Below are 20,000 nucleotides of genomic sequence, written 5' to 3'. Positions count from 1 at the left end.
GATGCCCCATTGTGAAGTGGAGGAATGTGTGCGCCTTGCCTGAAGGGTAAAGGTGGGGGTCGTGTTCCTCTTTGAGAGTTTTAACGACTCAAAAACGAGTCAACGGGAAAATTTGTGGCAGATGTGCCGAATAGAGCCTTGATTGTGATCTCCAAGTCCAGGAGTCCATACAACACGAATTAAATTGAGAATTATTTAATCGTGGTTGGAAATAAATAAAAGGTAATTTAATGTAGAGTCAAATAGTTCTGAAATGTGTTTAAATTAATTTGTATACGTGAGTAATGTGTGGGTCGAACGTATCTACGCAGTTTGTTGTGGATGTGGAGATGGGGAGAGACGCGGGACCAAGGTGCGAAGTAAGGAGGGGTGTGTGTGTGTCTGGTGGGGGCCAGTCCTTAAGCAGCACCTGTATGGGTGCTTGTGTATAAATTTACATTTATTTTATATTCTAATGACTCTGCCCTTATGTGCTTCTTATGGGCTTCATGATGGTGCCCAGGGAGCCACTGGGTTGTCTGGACCGCCTGGAGAAGCGGGAGGCAGTGGAACTGTTAGTGGTTCAGGTCCTATCGGACCTCCAGGCCCAAGTGGTCATGATGGCATGATTGGCCCTCAGGGCAATGCTGGAGACAGGGGTCTGCAAGGGGAGTCTGCAACACCAGGACGCCAAGGGACGATTGGGATAATTGCACCATCAGGATCGTCTGGGTCAGTGGGTGAGCAAGTGGTGGGTGCAGGTGAGCGCATGCATCTGTGGTGAAGGTAGTGGTGTGAACCCATGGGTCGGTTCGGGCAGGCAGAATTCACATCTTTGTTTACGTTGAGATCTGAATTTGTTGTCTTCTGACGTCAGCATCGGTTGGTATTTTAAAAACGCATTTTTCATATCATAGCAGCCACCATACCTGGGAAGGCTCTCTGTGCATTGTATTGTCATAATGGTAGACCGTGGGGCTGTGTACGCTCTCTGATGACGACCAACTTATGAATGGGAAAGAAGGGTGCGGTTGGTGGAACTGACTCTACTGCTCCCTCTAGCGGTCGTGCTTGCTGCTGATACCCAGCCCCCACAACAAAGTGGTTACCCAAAAGGTTTTGCTCGCTTTGGCTCATAAAAATGAGCTGCACGAGCAAAAAGGGGGATGATGTAGAAGGAGGTGCTGAGAATATGGTACATTCAAGAACTTGCAGAGGTGGGAGAAAATCGAAAATTTGTAAAATCGAAAGTTTTGGAAGCAGCTATGTATTATCAAATGTTTGTGGTGTGTGCTGCCTTTGGGCTGTTGGTTGCATCACTGCTTGGAGCACGACTGTGCTGCTGATGCGGTGTCCCTATTACCAGTGTACTGATGTTCATTTTTCTTGCCAGTCTTGAAGGAATGACAGGCTGAGTTAGCCCTCTGGGGTTCGTTTAGTGGTAAATGAAAGTTGAGCTCAGGGCTCTGGGATCCTGGTCACCACTGTAAGTGCTTGGCCAAACGGTACATATAATTATTGGTAAAATGTCTGGAAAATATATGGACATATATAAAAGAAGATTAACTCTTGTGACACTAATAAATATTGTGAAAGAGTTTGATAACAGGGTGTTCGAATGGAGGAACGTCCTAAAGATGCAGTGGATTGGACTTTTTCAGGTATTATTGGTTACCCATGGAGCTGTCAAGAAAAGGTAAGCCAATCATGGATTCACGCATCTCATTGCAAAAGGATACAGGAAATAGAAAAGAGAAAGAAATGTTACTGGAGGTTTATGACAGATGTGGCAGTGTTTGATTAGCATGTGTATAATCGTGATAATATGGACAATAACAGATAGTGAGGACATTTTGGGAATGTCATAGAGATCAGAATGTTTGGTAGGTCAATGGTAGGGGAAACAAGGAAGAGGTTGTGATGGTGCACAGGTAAGAAAAAACGTAAACATTGGGATCAATTGCATTAGGAAGGCGTATATGGGAAAACACTTATCAGGCCCCGATATACAATTATGCATCTCGTGTGCCACGGGATGAAGGGGACAAAGGCATTGTACGCCTGGAACAAGGCATATTGTTACATGAGGGGATAAATGGGACAAGGATAGAGATAAGGATACGAATAAATAATCTTGCAGAAACCCAGAAATCATTAAATGGTATATTTTTGTGACCTAGCGGAACACCTAAGGAAGGTAACTGCAGAGTACCATGACTATTTTAAGGAAGAAGGGTTCAGATCATGGGTTATGGAAATGTTTGGTGAAGGGGGAACATGGATATTCCACATATTGATCGTTGGCCTTATGATATTCAGTGTTATTGTCATCATGGCATAAAAGTAATGGTGTGTGTGTGTGTGTGTGTGTGTGTGTGTGTGTGTGTGTGTGTGTGTGTGTGTGTGTGTGTGTGTGTGTGTGTGTGTGTGTGTGTGTGTGTGTGTGTGAAAATTTACCACAGTGACACAATGGTGGTGCATGAAGTTCCCCTGGACCAACCATCTCTGAAAACCCAGAAAACCCAGAAAATGAAGAACCTAGTTTAAAATTTAGTCGAGACACCGTGATGGTGGTATTATTTTTTTGGGAAATATGAAAGTACAGACACTAGTGCTTTCGGGAGTAAACACTGCTCAAACTCACATTGGATGAGTGTCTCGAATTGCTTGTACCAATGAAGCGGATGGAAAGAAATATTATCTAAACATTGCCTTGTTGGAAAATATTGGGATTTTCTTTAAAATTTTCTTTGACTCTGGACCGGGCGCAGTGGCGTGCGCCTGTAATCCGGCTACTCGGAGGCTTGGGTTGGAGGATCGCTTGAGGATGGGAGCTCTGCACTGGGCCACGCTATGAGAGGGTGTAGGGCAGCCCGGAATCATGGCGAAACCCAATCCTTATCCCTGTGTCGTAAGAGGCGACCAGGGTTGCGTCAGGAAGGGCATCCGGCATAAAACCTATGCCAAATCAGCATGCGGATCATCACGGATGATCCGCTGTGGCGACCCCTAACGGGAGCAGCCGAAAGACGAACAACAACTTTGACTCTGGCTTGTTGTTTATAAAAATTATATTCTTTTTTTTATTCATAAAGAACACGATAAATAGCAAAAAATATATATATATTCTTACTTGTTGTTTATAAAAATTCTATTCTTGTTTGCTGTTCATAAAGAACCATAGTTAGTTAAAAAATATATGTATCTTTTTTGTGTATGAAATAATTCTTTCTGCGAGTGTTGTTTTTGAAAAGTAATTTTGCTTCCTCATGACCGAAATTCAAGTTATAATTGTTGAAATGTATCCACTATACTACAGAGGGGTGGGGTATTGGTGGGCTGGTCAGGATGGTAGAGGGGGGGCTTTTGTATGAGGCTAGAAAGTGCGGACGGAGCTTTCATGACGTTATGGCCCACTTGGAGCTACTCATAAGGGTGTGCCACCTATAGAAAAGACTCCCGTCTACCACCTTACCGATCCATCGAGATTCCATCTCTAAAAATTATTATGATTGTGGTGTTCCTTTTCCACTATGTTTCTAAGTAAGAGGGGCAAATGTGGAGCTGTTGAACAGCTCCCAAGATGAGAGCAGCCATTTTTAATAGGATTACCTTTTCTTAAATTGAATGTAGCATTTAATTGAGGAAGCCAAAGCATTTAAAATGCTCTCAGTAAGCTACAGTTTTTGACTGTTGGTAGTCAAAGCAAGTAGGCTATCTCTCTCTCTTTGTCGTGCAGCTGAACATCTGGCTTTCTTGTTGGCCCTTGTAACAACATTCCTTGAGCCTTGAGCTCGGAGAAGCCCGATCATAAATCAGCACTGTTTTGGTAGAGTTCAAAAGGGAACATCTTGCAGTAGAATGAGAAGATAATATATATATTGTGATAAAGATCTGCCTGACCAAAAACAGATCTTCTTGCTTGTGAAAAGATCAATGCTTTGTCAGACCAGGAGAGAACCAGTGCTGGGGTGTTGTTACTTTCAAAGAATACGATATCTAAGAAAGAAACTATAAATCAGATGGAAGTTGGGGAACTCATGAGCAGGAAAAAGTATATACAAAGTAAACCAAACTGCTTGCGCCAGAGAGAGAGTTTGACTGAGCTGGGATACTGTAGGTAGTCTCTGTCTCACTTTGTCATGTACTCTTTTGATGTGAATTAAAAGGCTCTTCTCTACCATGATCAGTGTGGACATTGCTAGATTTCAATCAGCGGTGTAACATTATCTCGACATATATATATATATATATATACATATACATATATATACACATACATACATAGTTACGGTTGTGGAAATTCGCATTACACCATAAAGAGTCCTCAGGTGAGATATATCGATAAGTCCATGTGTAGTTAGCCCAAACCCATTGTATTGAGGGAATTTATGTGATCCATCCGGGCTGCGACGCTTTGAGTTAGCCATTTTTCTGTTCTATCTTTTATTTCAAACAAACAGCATCTCAACAACCACGCCATCCCCACCACAGCGTCAACCACACTACAACCACGCCACCTCCACCACCTACGCTACCACATCTTCGCCACTTGCCATTCAATAAGCACCCTGCGGTCACGATCTCCGCGGAAGAACAAAAACCACCAACGATGCTTGTGGGCTTTTCCTGCCATTTTTCCCCGCGCTTGGTGTGAAGGAAGGGGGAAGGGCAGCTCGCCGCCGATTGGTGGATGAACAGCGTGAGGCGGTCGGGGTGAGGGAACGCCCCTTTTCGGGAACCTTCTCGAAGGAGGGTGGAGCCGAAAACTGGGCGGGGCGAATGGGCGGAGCCGGCCCCTACAAAAGGGACGAACGAGTTGGTTCGGGGGTTTTTTTTGGTTGGTTGCTCGGTTGGTTCGGAGTTGTGTGGAGTTCGAAGTGAGCCTTCTGGTTCGGGTCGCGTGCTCATGGTTCCTGCCCTGTTCGGCAATCCTCGCGCGGGCCCTGGGACCCCGTGAACGAGCGCGTGAAGTAGCGCCGAACGAGCGCCGTGCGAGCTGTCGGGCGGACGACGCGAGCTACGCGCGGGAGAAGGATTCGACGCGCCCAGGGAAGTCGCGACTTCCTTTTCTTTTGGGGTTTTGTGTAAATATCTGTGGGTGGCGCCAGTCCGTAAAGTAGAACTGTTTAAGTGTTGCCGTGTGTAAGTCTTATTCGGTATTAACTCTGCGTCGTTCTTGCTTTTGTTTCTTTTGCACGAAAACTGTATGGCTGTTTATACGTGCTTGCTTTGTATCTGTGTGTGTGAATGAAGTGCTGCGTGTTGAACTGTTTACCCGCTTCGCTTCGTCTTTTCTTTTTATTGAACCTCCATCTTGCATCACGTAAGGGGTTCGTAGTGGGTTTAAAACGCCCGGTAATTAATCGGAACCGTCAAGGCCGATGATAACTCCGCTCGGTTATCCCTGTAATTCGGAAGGAACCGCTTAAGCGGTTCGTGTCCGGAGTAAGCCTGCGGCGTGGTACGATCGCCCGGTCGACCACTCGCGCAGGTACTTAGGTAGGTCGAATTTGGCGAGCAACCCTATCCTGCACGGGTGGGCAATTGGCACGATCGTGGTGAGGTTAAACCCCCACCCGTGACTAGCTCCCGGCGTTGTTCCGAGAGGGTCACAACTGAATTGTCCGTTCCGGTGGGCGAGGCGGCCGCCATTCAAGTTACGTGGCTGATCGCATGCCGGCGGGCACGAATTTGCAACACTGGTGTCAGGAGTGGGATTCGAATCCACCCCACCTCCAAGCTAAATTCACGGGGAACGGACCAGGGGTGTGCGAGGCGACCCCCCCGTTCCCTCCAAATTACGAGTGAGCTAAATTTAATCCGTTATGAGAAACAAGATGGAGTCTCAAGGCGAGCGGGACCCAGGGGTATTAGAAATGGAGTTAGAATTAATACAATCCATGGCCCAGGATGAGAACCCCAAGCAGGAAATGCTTGTTGTTCAGGAACAATTTCCCCCCCAACCGAACCCAGAGCCCGAAATGGGCGCGGCAGCGGCCACGGTGTATGACACCTCCCCTCCCCCTCTCCGCCAAAACCCCCCGATCCTTGCCGAATCGGCTCAGCCGAGCGCACCCGACATGGCACAACTATTCGCCATTCTGGCAGGAATCAGTGGGGATATGCAAGGAATGAAAAGCGAAATGAACAACAAAATGGATGGCATGAATAAAAATGTGGATGGCATAAAAAACAAAATGGATAATAATGTGCAAATGCTGCGGGGTGAGATGCAGCAAATGGGCCGAAGTCTGCAGGCGGGCATGAAGGCAATAGCGTGCAGTGAAACGCGGACAATGGAGTGCGTAATGGCGACGCTACGTGTGGGAGCGAACGAGCTTAGGGGGAGTGCAACGGCTGTCAGGCCCGCAATGAAGGCACGTGAGGGCAAAATAATTCGGGGGACGTGTTGGGCGAGGGTAGTGACAGAGAAAGCAACAGTGAAGGTGACACGGAGGGAAAAATGAAATGGGGTGACTGCGACGTGTGAGACGAGACACGAGGTGACGACGGAAAGAATAAAAGAAATAACAGAGACACGGGAGGTAGAAACAGTAGAGGAGAGACTACATGATGAAGATGGGGTTAAGGACGAGCACACACACACACACAGAGGTAGTGGAGGATAATGGGGTGAGCTCGCAGAACGTGTGGGGACCCGGTGCGAGCAGCTGGACGGCCTCCTTTGGAAAAGGAGGGAGACGCTATTCTCCCTTGAAGCGGATCACGACCAGGTGGATTCGGTCATGCTTTGCAAGGTCGAGGGGATGAGTGCTGTGAACGGGTGCACGCCGAGCTTGGGGGGTATAGAGACCCTGGAACCCCTTGTGGTAGCGCGAGTCCCCAGCGTGAGTGTCCCGGTGTGTGTGGTTTCGAGTGTTGTCCCGGTGTGTGTGGTGAAATGTGTGAGTGAGACGCCGTGTGCGACAGAGGCCCCGTGTGTAACAGAAACCCCGTGTATGGGTGAGACCCCGTGTGTGAGTGGTGTGTTTGCGAGTGTGCCGGAGTACGTGCTTCCCAGCACGTCCGTGTGTAAAAGGGGCACCGCAAGTGGAAGGGGCCGTGTGTGTGAGGGAAACGGCCAGTATGAATGGAGCAACACGTGTGAGTGGAGCCGCGCGTGTGCAGGAAACGGCACGCGTGTGCGAACAGCTGTGTGGGAGTGAGGAACGGTGTGTGAGTGAGACACCGCAGGTGAGTGCCCCCGCGTGTGTGAGTAGTATGGTGTGTGTGAGGGAAACGGCACGAGTGAGTGAGCGGCCGAGTGGAAGGAGAGGAACAGCGTGTGTGAGGTCGCTGTGTGCAAGGGAAATGTCGGTCGGCATGCGTGAGCATGCAGCCGCGTCTCCCGGGGTAAGTGGAATGTCGTGGTGTGTGTCTCGTGACACGCGGGAGTTTGAGCGCATGTGTCGAAAGGAGACGGAGATGACTGTGACAATTGAGAGACAAGGGCCGGGGAGCGGCCGTAGTTTCAATGGGGACCGCACCGGGTTTGCCCAGCAGTGAGCGCGAGGTCCGTGCTGTGGTACGCACGAGGCCCCCACGTGCTCGGCTGCGGGAGTGAAGCCCGGTCCGGAAACGCCAGCGGTGGATGTTGCCGATCCCGCGGACGGACAAAGGTTAGGCAGGATACGGATTTGGACCGGATGGGTTCTCCACGCGAGCTTGTGTTAAGCTCCAACGGGCAGAGCACATGTGTTCGCGTGGGGAACCCCTCGAAACGCGGGGCTTGTGTTTTTTTTTTTAATGCGCAGAGTGGCGTCATGGCTGCGTGTTGGGTTGGAATTGGGCATGAGGGTGAATCCTTGCGGATGGTACCGTCCAAGAGGGACGAGGGACGCGAACAGCTGCCATGACGTCACGGGCAAGGTGCGCAGGTTGCGAGTTGCCGCGCTGGTGCTGCGCAATGAAAACAAAAAAGCAAGCCTCGCTTCGGGTGAACAGGATTCCTGGGCATGGGGTGGAAGACCCCCCTGCCAGGGCACAGGATGGAACTAGTTAGGGGGAAGGGTTAGCATAGCTAGACCGGTTTCATGGGGCAGGGGTAAGTCCTCATGGAGCCCGTGGAATGGATTAGGTCGAGGGTTTTAGTTGAGATTTAGGATGGGAAAATGAAGTATGGGATTATTTCGGAGACAGTGACAGATTGTGGATGTGTAGAGGGGACGTAGCTTAGCTACGTAGTGTTAAGTGGAACGTGCTGTAGTGTAAGGGACGACGTGGGAGCACGAGGTAGTTAGGGGATGTAGTGAGCAGGATGGCAGGATTCAGCGATGCGTGAGATGAGAAAAGTTGTGAGGTGAGTACATGTTGCGTGAGTGAGGCCAGCGGGTCTGTGTGTATGGAGCGAATGTGGAATGCATGGTGCGATGAGTGATTTGGGGGAGGAGTGATTCCCGCCCAAGGGACCCCGGGGTCAGTGTAAAGTGAGTTCGTGGGTTAGCGAAATTGAAAAATGGAGGTCGTTTTGCTGTTGGTGGGAGTGTAGGCTCGATACCTGTTTGGAGGGGTGTAGGAGCCCTGTTGACGGGCTGGGAGCGTGGCTGCGAAAGGTGAGTATCGCTGAGTGGGTACCCCGGGCACCGGGCTAGTCGGCCGTGGTTGGCCAAGGGTCCATGGGGGGCCGGGATAGCGTAGTGGGCACGGATGCGCCCGCATGATGCGGGGGCCCGGGGCGTCGTTAGCAGCGTGGGCAGTGTTGTGGGCACGGGTGACCCTCGGAAAGGGGCCCGGGAAGCCAGCCTGCCACGTGAGCGTATCAGGGGAGTCGCCATGGAGGGCACTCCCCGGTGTTTAGGAAGCTGGTAGGCTCGGAGACAGTGTAGTGCCCGGGGGTGCCATTGTTAGAGAATCGGCAGAGGGTAGTTCCTGCCAAGGGAGCCACGCATCCCAGCCACGAAACCGTGCAAGGGCACGAGGAAAAATTAGAGGGCATGGCCCGAAATTTGAGAGGACACCAACACAGGCGACGGGAATCTGGGTTGATAGAACCGATAGTTTAAGCGAGAGGCGCTTGTTGAAAGCCCCGGGGTAGTTTAAAAGTTAAATGGATAGTGTAGATAGGAAGTGTACCCCTCCGCACCATCCATCCCTTCGCTCTCGTCGTGGGCCGCTGGACTCACCTTGGGTTGAGATCGCTGAGATTTGAGGAGGCCATTCTGAGGCTTCATTGGGCCTCGACACAGGACGCTAGCTCTCCCTCATTCCCCTCCAGGAAGGGAACGTAGGGGTTGGGAGTAGGCGAGGTGACAAGATAGGTTAGCCGAACAAGGACGTTAAAGGGGGTTTGGGGACGAATTATAGTGGGGAAGAGTAAAAATAAAAAAATAAAAAAAATAAGTTGGGGCTAAATTGATCTTTGACAAATTAAGGGAGTGGGTATGGACAGTGACAGGCAAAGGCGATCGGTTGGGAGGGAGACGTTTAGGTAGGTCCGAGCCCGCCGTCTGAGTGGCCAGCACCACCGCACTCCCTCCATCAAACTGCACTGCACGGCAAGAGGCCAGCCACTTCATTGGCTGGCTGTTTTACTTCAAGGCCTGTGCCGGTCAGCTTCATTGCCGGCTGTTTTTGCTGCAAGGCCTGTGCCGGTCGATCGTCTTCCGGCTGTTTTTACTGCAAGGCCTGTGCCGGCCAGTTCATGTGCCGGCTGTGTTTGCTACAGTGGCCTTGTCATGCCTTGCCTGCCTACCTTTGCCATCCATGCCTGCTGCCCTCGATTCTGCGTTTGCCCCGTTCTGTTTTGCATTTTCCCCGCCCCTTGTTCATTGCCATGTGCGCCAGGATCGTCGTGGAAGTTGCAAGAACTGTCCTGTTGGCAGCTACAACACGGGCCTGCAGTGGCAGCCCGTGCGCCGGTTGACTCTTTGCTTTTCTCCCTGCAGAGTCCATTGATCCTGGGCCATGGATTAATGTAAAATTTGTTAGGGTTAAGGTGTTAAGATGTACTGTAAATATGAGTGCGCCCCCGGCATGTATGTGTTAGCGCCGGCAATTTTATTTAAGTCGTCTGTATGAGTGGGTTTGTTTAGTTAGTTACTCAGCCCTCAGGTTATTTATTTTGGGGAGACGAATACACTGAATGTCGCACTCAGGGATCCGAAGGTAAAACGTACTAGGGGAGAACTACACATGATGGTACACGAGAATATGACGACTCAGGACGAGTCTGTAAAAAGGGGAGGGGGTAGTGTTACGGTTGTGGAAATTCGCATTACACCATAAAGAGTCCTCAGGTGAGATATATCGATAAGTCCATGTGTAGTTAGCCCAAACCCGTTGCATAGAGGGAATTTATGTGATCCATCCGGGCTGCGATGCTTTGAGTTAGCCATTTTTCTGTTCTTTCTTTTATTTTAAACAAACAGCATCTCAACAACCACGCCATCCCCACCACAGCGCCAACCACACGACAACCACGCCACGTCCACCACCTACGCTACCAAATCTTCGCCACTCGCCATTCAATAAGCACCGTGCGGTCACGATCTCCGCGGAAGAACAAAAACCACCAACGATGCTTGTGGGCTTTTCCCGCCATTTTTCCCCGCGCTTGGTGTGAAGGAAGGGGGAAGGGCAGCTCACCGCCGATTGGTGGATGAACATTGTGAGGCGGTCGGGGTGAGGGAACGCCCCTTTTCGGGAACCTTCTCGAAGGAGGGTGGAGCCGAAAACGGGGCAGGGCGAATGGGTGGAGCCGGCCCCTACAAAAGGGACGAACGAGTTGGTTCGGGGGTTTTTTTTGGTTGGTTGCTCGGTTGGTTCGGAGTTGTGTGGAGTTCGAAGTGAGCCTTCTGGTTCGGGTCGCGAGCTCGTGGTTCCTGCCCTGTTTGGCGATCCTCGTGCGGGCCCTGGGACCCCCTGCACGAGCGCGGGAAGTAGCGCCAAACGAGCCCCGTCCGAGCTGTCGGGCGGACGACGCGAGCTACGCACGGGAGAAGGACTCGACGCGCCCAGGGAAGTCGCGACTTCCTTTTCTTTTGGGGTTTTGTGTAAATGTCTGTGGGTGGCGCCAGTCCATAAAGTAGAAGTGTGTAAGTGTTGCCGTGTGTAAGTCTTATTCGGTATTAACTCTGTGTCGTTCTTGCTTTTGTTTCTTTTGCACGATAACTGTATGGCTGTATATACGTGCTTGCTTTGTGTCTGTGTGTGAATTAAGTGTTGCTTGTTTAACTGTTTTCCCGCTTCGCTTCATCTTTTCCTTTTATTGAACCTCCATCTTGCATCACGTAAGGGGTTCGTAGTGGGTTTAAAACGCCCGGTAATTAATCGGAACCGTCAAGGCCGACGATAACTCCGCTAGGTTATCCCTGTAATACGGAACGAAACGCTTAAGTGGTTCGTGTCCGGACTCGGCCTGTGGCGTGGTACGATCGTCCGGTCGACCACTCGCGCAGGTACTTAGGTAGGTCGAATTTGGCGAGCAACCCTATCTCGCGCGGGTGGGCAATTGGCACGATCGTGGTGAGGTTAAACCCCCACCTGTGACTAGCTCCCGGCGTTGTTCCGAGAGGGTCACGACTGAATTGTCCGTTCTGGTGGGCGAGGCGGCCGCCATTCGAGTTACGTGGCCGATGCGAATTCGCAACAATATATATTTATATATATAAAATTATATATATATATATATATATAATTATATATATATATATATATATATATATATATATATATATATATATATATATATATATATATATATATATATACCATTTCGAGATGGTATTTTAAAAAATAAAAAAAAAATGTTGGCTTTTCTTGGACTATCGTGATTATCTCGTCTGTACAGCTTTTTAAATGATCCTTGGAATTTTTGCTGGATCACATGACCACTTTAAGTTGGTATAAGGATTCGAATGAAACATTACCTATATGATGTTAAAATGTCGAGTTTACCTTCCCAGGAAGCTCACAGCATGTCTCTCGCCCAGCCCGCTCTGGGTTACAGAAGAAGTCGAACTGCTGTAGCTGAACCTGCCAGAAAAAAAAAAGAAATTGTGATATTTTGTCATAATCTCTACTATAATACCAAGCTTGCAAACTAAAAACTCGGCTCGCCGTCACATGATCCCTATGAAATTGCTGTGGCACTTAGCGGACATGCCGACAATGTTTGGGAAGTCTTGGCGTTCCATTGTACCACTTGCATTTTGCACAATGCGTATTTTTGTCATTCCCCGTGTACGGTCTGTCGTCTGCTACCAGCTATGTTGTACTGCTATCCCGTGCATGGGCACGGGTATCGCTAGTAACTATATATTATACCACTACTTGTCTTCCTTCACAGACCTGATAATAATACTTTCATTTTTAAAATGCATATTTATGGAAGAATGTCACTCATTCTGTCTCTCTGAAAAGACTATCTGACCAACAATCCCATCTACTTCCTTAACAATCTTCTTGAAGAAGTAAAGTCACTCAAGCATTTGGACCCCACTCTCAGCCATGATCCTTCTTGGGCAAAATCACATGTCTAACTTGGTCTCCAAAGCCAGTCATCGACTGGGCATCCTCCATCATGCAAAGTCTTTCCTTGGCATACCTGAACTTTTATTTACCTACAAGGCCTTCACCGCAGCTTGAATGGAGTACTGCTCCCCCCCCCCCACTCTGGGCTGGCTCCCCTGCTTCATAATTTGCTCAGTTTGACGCCATTGAAACCAAGGCCCTAAAATCATTGGAATCTCCCGTGTTGAAGCTGAGTTTCTGTGCCTTTCACTTTCACATCAGACAGGTCGGCAGTCTCTCTGTCATTTACTGCCTCTTTAATGAACTTGCACCCTCGGCTCCTTCCGTGCTTTGTCCCCCCCCCCCCCAATAACCCACCAGGTTTCTGAAGGATGTACATGGTCCACCATCAACCCCCTTCTGATGAAACTACGGAAATCTAGAATCACCACTCACCTCCACTCATTCGCTCCTCTTTTTTCCTGCCTGTGGAACAAACTTCCTCAGTCTCTTCAATCTCGTTCTTTCTTCCAGGGTTTCAAAACAACTTTAAACCACCATCTGAGATCATCCTCCATCCATACCATGACCTTTTCTATCCTCATTACCCCCCCCCCATCCCCAAACCCACCTCTTTCCAGGTTTCCTGTGTTATGTTCCACTCATATGAGAGAGAATTTGTGGCTGTATTCATCTTGCTCACCCATGTGTCCTCCCATTGCAATTTTCCCCATGTCCCCAATTATCCAAGTCTCCCTCTATTTTGTTGCTCAACCCTTCTGTTGGTTTTCCACATCCTTCCTTTCTCCTGTTCTTTTTATTCCGTGACATCCTGATCCATTCTGTGTTCTCACTCTTCCATGAGCCTCATCACTTTGTTAAAAATAATAATAATAATAATAATAATAATAATAATGGGCAGATGTCATCAACGAAGCCATATCCCAAATTGTTCAACAAAGAAAAATCAAACTAAAACTTTGCTTTGACTTTCATCCCAAAGAGTGAATTAATCAAATGTTTTTCCCCACAGCATGTATCAAATGATGTCAAGGAAAGGACATTCCATATTCCTACAAGCCATCGAAGGTGGACGGAGGTTATGTATTCACCCCTGTTTGTCTGTCTGTGAACAAGATATCTCAAAAATTTGTGGACGGATTCGGAAGAAACTTGGTGGACAGGTTGGTTGGGTGACGAGGACTCCATGAAATGCTATTTTAGTTGTTCAATGACGTTCCCAGGTTTGAGTATACAGATGTCTCAGTAGTCATTCAATGATTGACCCTTTCATTGAATTTGTCCACTTTACAAACAACAATATAATTGAGGAAAAAAACACGTAAAGCTTCTACTTTTGAAGTGGAAACTGATCTTCATGACCATTTTGGGGGGAACAAAAATGAATAAAAACCTTATTCAAGATGAAAACGAGGTGGTTGAGGTCTTACCGGTGCACTGCCTTCGCCAGATCCTCCGAGGGCGATGTCCATGAACCCCCCGCGACCATCAATTACCTCCAGACCCTCTGTGCCTTCCTCATGACAATCCACGAAAAGAGAGACGCGACCGTCCTGCACAGCCAGCGCCAGCTTGTGCCAATTCCCGTCAAAAAGAGAGTCAAAGCCACGGAACACGTGTGATTCACTCCTACCGCTCGGTGTTTCTGATGAGATTTCGATAGAGCGTGCTGTGCCATCGACACGCAATGCGAGCGCATCTCGAATACCATCGAAGCGTGCCCGCCAAAGGGTCCAGGTCGGTTCCGGGGTGGGACCGGGACCTGGCAGCTGTAACGTGACGATGAGTGAAAACTGAGTGGGAAGGCCATGAGGCAGGAGGTGCCTGTAGGTGATTGGAAGGAGAGATTTAATGGAAGTGCGTCGATGACCGATGACCAAAGCATCATAATATGCTTACAAAGAAAAACTCGGCAAAACGGATTGAATGATTAATTATATATACACTTTTCTCCCCTGAAGGGTTACAGCATGTCCTAAGCAAGATCATGCCCAAGTAGCAAATCTAGTCTCTATGATCTCTTGGATCTGTCATTGATCTGACTTGGGCATTGCGCCAAACTGCATCACATTTAGATTGGTGTTCTTGCCATATATTGAATACACGTGTGTAAAATTGACTTGTAATCATACAAAACAAAATTACTTTTATAAGGGAATGGGAGGAACAGTTGTGTATATTATGTAGAAGCACAGACTTTATACACACCCACTACCTCAAGTCATGTGTGAGTTTGGCTGTTCTTTGAACATGAAATGCAGTCCTGCCAGGTGTGCTGCCCTCGGACATATCAACCCCAGTTGCAAAGTCCAGCGCAAAACTTTCAAGTAAGTCCACACCTGAAACAAGAAACAATTATAGTTTTACAAAGCTTTACCATATAATGTAATATCCTAGAAACAATCTTGAGACATGTGACTGTCCAGCCAAGTATGAGGATGCTTTCAATGTGACCTGAACTCTTGGTTGTACAGGGTGGCCACGATCTCTTGTCACCCCATGTTAATATTGCGACATTGCCTTTTAATAATATTATCTGACAATACCGAAGAGTTCCGCAAGTTATACCACACACACATTTGCAGCACTCTTTCACCTTATTACACATTTTACAGCACATGACACAAGCTTTAAGTGTCCAGTGGATCCGTTTGTGCTCCATTATTGTCATTACCGAGAGTAATTTTTTGCGCCATGTTCTGTGGGACATTTTCCAGACCATTTGTGGGGTGATACGATTAAAAGGAAGTCTCACTGCTTGTTTGAGGTCATCAGTGGTTTGGTAGCACTGCTCTGGACACATTAACACTCTGCACACAAAGGCAATGTCAATTTTTACACGTGGGTGACAAGACAGTGTAACCACCTTGTACTGTACTCATTTATTAAAGGGGAGCCCAAATGCAATTGTTTTTTCGTCCTGAAAACCGTTGAGAATCATTAATCAGGGTTTAATTTAAGGGGGAAAAAAATTCAATTTTTTTGCCGATTACAAAATGTTCAAAAAATCCCTCGAGTGTCGATTTTTGATTTTGTCAGTGACGTCACGCCCTGAAGCCATCTTGATCCGAACGGCGGCTTTCATGGAGAAACAGTGCATGTCGAGCTCGGATTCAGATACTGATTCCACAGTTGTTAGCGACTGTGAAGGTTCTCAGGATGTTGAAAGTGATCAGTGGGAGGTTGAAGGAAGTGTTGGAAATCATTGATGGAAACGCTTTCAGCGGAACTGTGGAGCCGAATCGTTTTAAGCCTGTTGCGAGCGATTCAGAGGAAGAAGGTGGAAGTGTTCATGAAGATGAAAATGCTGGTCACATGAACACTTCAGCTCGGTATGGTTTGATTTTCCGTTCCATTGACGGTTTATAAGGGAAGGATTTTGTATTAATTGATACATCGGTTTACATATTACTCAAGCAGAAATATCCATCATCGCCCGATAGCCCAGGCTGCCCAGGCACAATAGTACACTGCAGAAAAAATGGGTGACGAATGCTTTCTCCCACTGTCGCAGGCTGACCAGGTGTCTTTATGTTACGGGATCATCCCGTTTCATACTTTCCCTGGAATCCATTTGTATCTGTGCCGTGTCCCACCATCATGTCTGTGAGGTGTCGATATCCCTCCACAGGGGATGGGGGTTTGTGGAGTGGGAGGGGGGAGGAGGATGGAAGGGGTATGGAATGGTGGTGGCTGGTGGGTATTGTGGGGGTAATGATTTTTGGGAGGATGGTGGAGGAGGGGGTGTGGGATGGTGGTGGGTTTTGTGGGGGTGATGGGGGATTGTGTAGGGGGTGGGAATCCTGAAAGTTTTAGCATCCGAGGTCAAATCCTCTCGGAGGAGTAGATGATGATCCATACATATTTTCTCCTCATCTATCTATAATTCCAGCAATCTCTGTGTGTCTGTCTGTCTACGACCGCCATTTCTCGACGACCGCCGGTCCGATCTCATTGAAACTTGCCAGGAATATTAACGGGGACCTGCGGATGTGCCTTTTCAAGGTTTTATATTGATCGGACGAGCGGTTCCCAAGTTACAGCCATTTATCTGTCGATCAATGACAAGACACGGTGCTATGACATCACGAATGACGTCACAATTAATCTTTATTTATTTATTCTTTTTTTTTTTGCACGATCGACGGTCCGATCTGATTGAAACTTGCCAGGAATATTCCCGGGGCCCCGCGGATGTGCTTTTCAAGGTTTGATATTAATCGGACGAGCGGTTCCCAAGTTACAGCCATTTATCTGTCGACCAATGACAGGACACGGTGCTGTGACATCACGAATGACGTCACAATTAATGGTTATTTATATATTTGTTTTTTATTATTTATTTTGCACGATTGAAACTTGCCAGGAATATTGCCGGGGACCTGCGGATGTGCCTTTTCAAGGTTTTATATCGATCGGACGAGCGGTTCCCAAGTTACGGCCATTTATCTGTCGACCAATGACAAGACACGGTGCTATGACATCACGAATGACGTCACAATTAATCTTTTTTTTTTTTTTTGCACGATCGACGATCCGATCTGATTGAAACTTGCCAGGAATATTGCTGGGGCCCCGCGGATGTGCTTTTCAAGGTTTGATATTAATCGGACGAGCGGTTCCCAAGTTACAGCCATTTATCTGTCGAACAATGACAGGACACGGTGCTATGACATCACGAATGACGTCAAAATTAATGTTTATTTATTTTATTATTTATTTTTTATTATTTCTTTTGCATGATTGAAACTTGCCAGGAATATTGATGGGGACCCGCGGATGTGCTTTTTCGAGGTTTGAGAGAGAGAGAGAGGCTGCACATACTGGCACTCACCTACGGGCACGCACCTACGGGCCCGCCCCTACGGGCCCGTACTAGTTATAAATAGATGGTGGTTCATTTGATTTGTTGAAATTTGTGTTGATAATAGATAATTACCAGGTGCTCATGTGGTAACTCCTGGACAATGGCAACAGGTGTTTGATTCATCGCTCAAATCAGCAGAGAACATGTGCTGGTAGCTGGGTGAAGATGGTGTTACAGTTTAGAGCGACGGTTGTTTCTTCTGATTAGTCATGGGAATGGGATCCTCTTTCAATCATGGTGGTATAACCATAAGATGTAGCCATCTCTGGTGTTTCATAATGTGCTCTGTAACATGTTCCGAGCAAAAAAGCGAACATTTTGCAGGCCCGATCCACACTCGGGTATTTTGGAAAATCCTTGTCCAATTTCTGGCAAACTTGGGCATTTGGGCCACAGGTATAGTATGAAACCATCTTGATTTGTATTACTATTCAAGCACCAAGGACGCATCGACTCGGCATATTTGTGGAAAATGGAAAAATTTCGCCGTTTGAGTGAAATCATACCGCAATGTAACCCGGATACAGTACTGATCTGGTGGTCTACTTCCAGGTGTGACATCACAGCTCAACTGAATAATAATAATAATAATAATAATAATAATAATAATAATAATAATATCGACATTGAATCGCAAATTTACCTACTTCATAATTCAGAAATCGGATAAAGAGACATCATATCTATTTTGTAGGGTATCAAGAGATAGATTAGTGTCGAAGTGGTCTGAGCGCTTGGGTTCCACTTCAAGTTTTAATTACCTCCGCCACCGAAGGAGGACCGAGGTTGTGCTTTCACCCCTGTCTGTTTGTCTGTTTGACTGTGAGCAGGATATCTCAAAAGGTTATAGACAGATTCGGATGATGAACTTTGGTGGACGGGTTGGGTTTGTGACAAGGACAAATTGATTAGATTTTGGTGAAGATCCGAGGCTACAATGATTTTTAAAGTGATTCTTCACCATTGGGAGATCGGGCCAAAAACGATAAAAGCACGATATCTCAAAAAGTTGTGGAAGGATTTGAACCAAACTTGATGGATATGTTGGGCGTGGTACAAGGAAGAATTGATTCAATCTTGGGAAGATCCAGATTCTAGAATTTATAAATCTTTTAAGTGATTCTTCGCCATTGAGCGATTGGGCCAAATACGATATATAGCACGATATCTTAAAAAGCTATAGGCGGAGTCGGACAAAACTTGGTGGGCAGGTTTGGTGTTTGACAAGGAGAAATTGATTAGATTATGGTGAAGATCTGGATGCGGATTAGAGAATTTTTTTAAGTGATTCTTCACCATTGAGAGATAGGGCCAAAAACGATATACTGTATCGCATATTTCAAAAATTTATGGAGGGATTCAGATGAAACTTGGTGAATGAGTTGTGTAGGTGACAAGAACAAGCTGATGAGGTTTTGATTAAGAAACGGATGCAGATCCAGCCAATCAGTGGGATACAAAATGTAAACTGTTCAACCTGATGGAGGTATGCTTTCTACATAGTGTCATTCTCGTGTTTACTATGTGCTAGCAAAGGTACCTGGCAATGCCAGGTCCTTCCTCCCACCCCTTACCCTCCCTCCCCACCTCCTCCCTCCAGACTCTCACCCCACCCCTTCCCCTCCCTCATCCCATCCCTTCCTCTGCCTCCTCCCACCCCCCCTTCCTCCGGACTCCCACCCCTTCCCCATGACAGGTGGTGGTTTGTGTTTTTATAATTCATGAGCTGTGAGAACATGACTGTTTAAAACCCATAGTAAGGTGTATTATGGTTAAAAAAGAAAAGAAGAGTGATCCTATGAGGTTTCATCATAATTAACCTTGGGAGCTCAGAGGAGTGGCATCATAAACAAACAAACAACATCTCATTCGTTTTTCTATGGAAGTCAAGTGTGGATCGGCTTGCTACGCTCACCTCTCCACACGTCGTTGCAGAGATTGATGTCACAGATTTGCTGCGTTGTCATGATTGACACCAATCATCATACAAACATTTATTTTGTACAAATTTATTTGTAATATAAAAAGGTCCAAGTGGTCGAAATGCTCAAGGGTCTAAGCTGTTTTATGAGTCTGGGGGGTATTAGGTGTCTAAATGGTGTTAAGGTTTAAGGGGTCTAAAGGGTCCTCAGGGTCATCTGGGTCACTTGGGTTCTTGGGGTCTTTTTGGTCCTTGGTAACTTTTGGGTCTTCAGCATATTTTGGGTCCTCGAGGACTTTTGGGTCTTTTGGGTTCAAACAAATTCAAATTGAGGTTCAAACAGTACGTAATTAATAGACATGCAGTCACATGGCTTCACAATGAAAGGAACATTCCAATAAGATGTAATTTATAGACGTTCATGTAGTCTGCAATTAACGTTCAAACAGGACATGATTAATCGGCATACAGTCTTTACGGACTGATGGACGGCTTCCTGGATGGCTTCACTCACGGCCTCACTGACCACCTCACATACCATGCTTTTCATTTTTATATACAGTGCATATAGAAAGTCTACACCCCTTTCAAAATTTTTACCTTTTGTCGCCTTACAGCCTGAAATTAAATTGCATTAAATCAGACTTTTTCCACCGATATTTAAACAACGTAACCCACAACCTCCAAGTGAAAAACAAATTCTATAAATTTCAGGAAATTAATAAAAAATACAAAACTAGAATAACTTGGTTGGATAAG

At 47.0% G+C, this 20,000-nt stretch overlaps 1 protein-coding gene and 1 pseudogene across 1 annotated transcript in view; one reads left to right on the top strand and one right to left on the bottom strand.

Moving 5' to 3' along the window:
- Nucleotides 1–20,000, bottom strand: part of LOC147026068 (uncharacterized) — a 155,475-nt gene that overhangs the window by 86,686 nt on the left and 48,789 nt on the right. Inside the window, exons 5-7 of the mRNA XM_085881096.1 lie at nucleotides 14,669–14,792; nucleotides 13,884–14,277; nucleotides 11,878–11,955 (exon numbers count right to left, since the gene is read on the bottom strand). Of these exons, the coding sequence (XP_085737222.1) occupies nucleotides 11,878–11,955; nucleotides 13,884–14,277; nucleotides 14,669–14,792 (596 nt within the window). The remainder of the gene's footprint in view (nucleotides 1–11,877; nucleotides 11,956–13,883; nucleotides 14,278–14,668; nucleotides 14,793–20,000) is intronic.
- Nucleotides 2,740–2,880, top strand: LOC147026069 (signal recognition particle RNA; annotated as a pseudogene).

The sequence above is a fragment of the Eptatretus burgeri genome, chromosome 5 (assembly GCF_056783735.1).
Source record: "Eptatretus burgeri isolate ZD-2024b chromosome 5, Ebu_testis_v1, whole genome shotgun sequence".
Classification (NCBI taxonomy): Eukaryota; Metazoa; Chordata; class Myxini; order Myxiniformes; family Myxinidae; genus Eptatretus; species Eptatretus burgeri.
The sequence above is the reverse complement of the archived record's forward strand: the minus strand, read 5'-3'. Positions and strand labels throughout refer to the sequence as shown.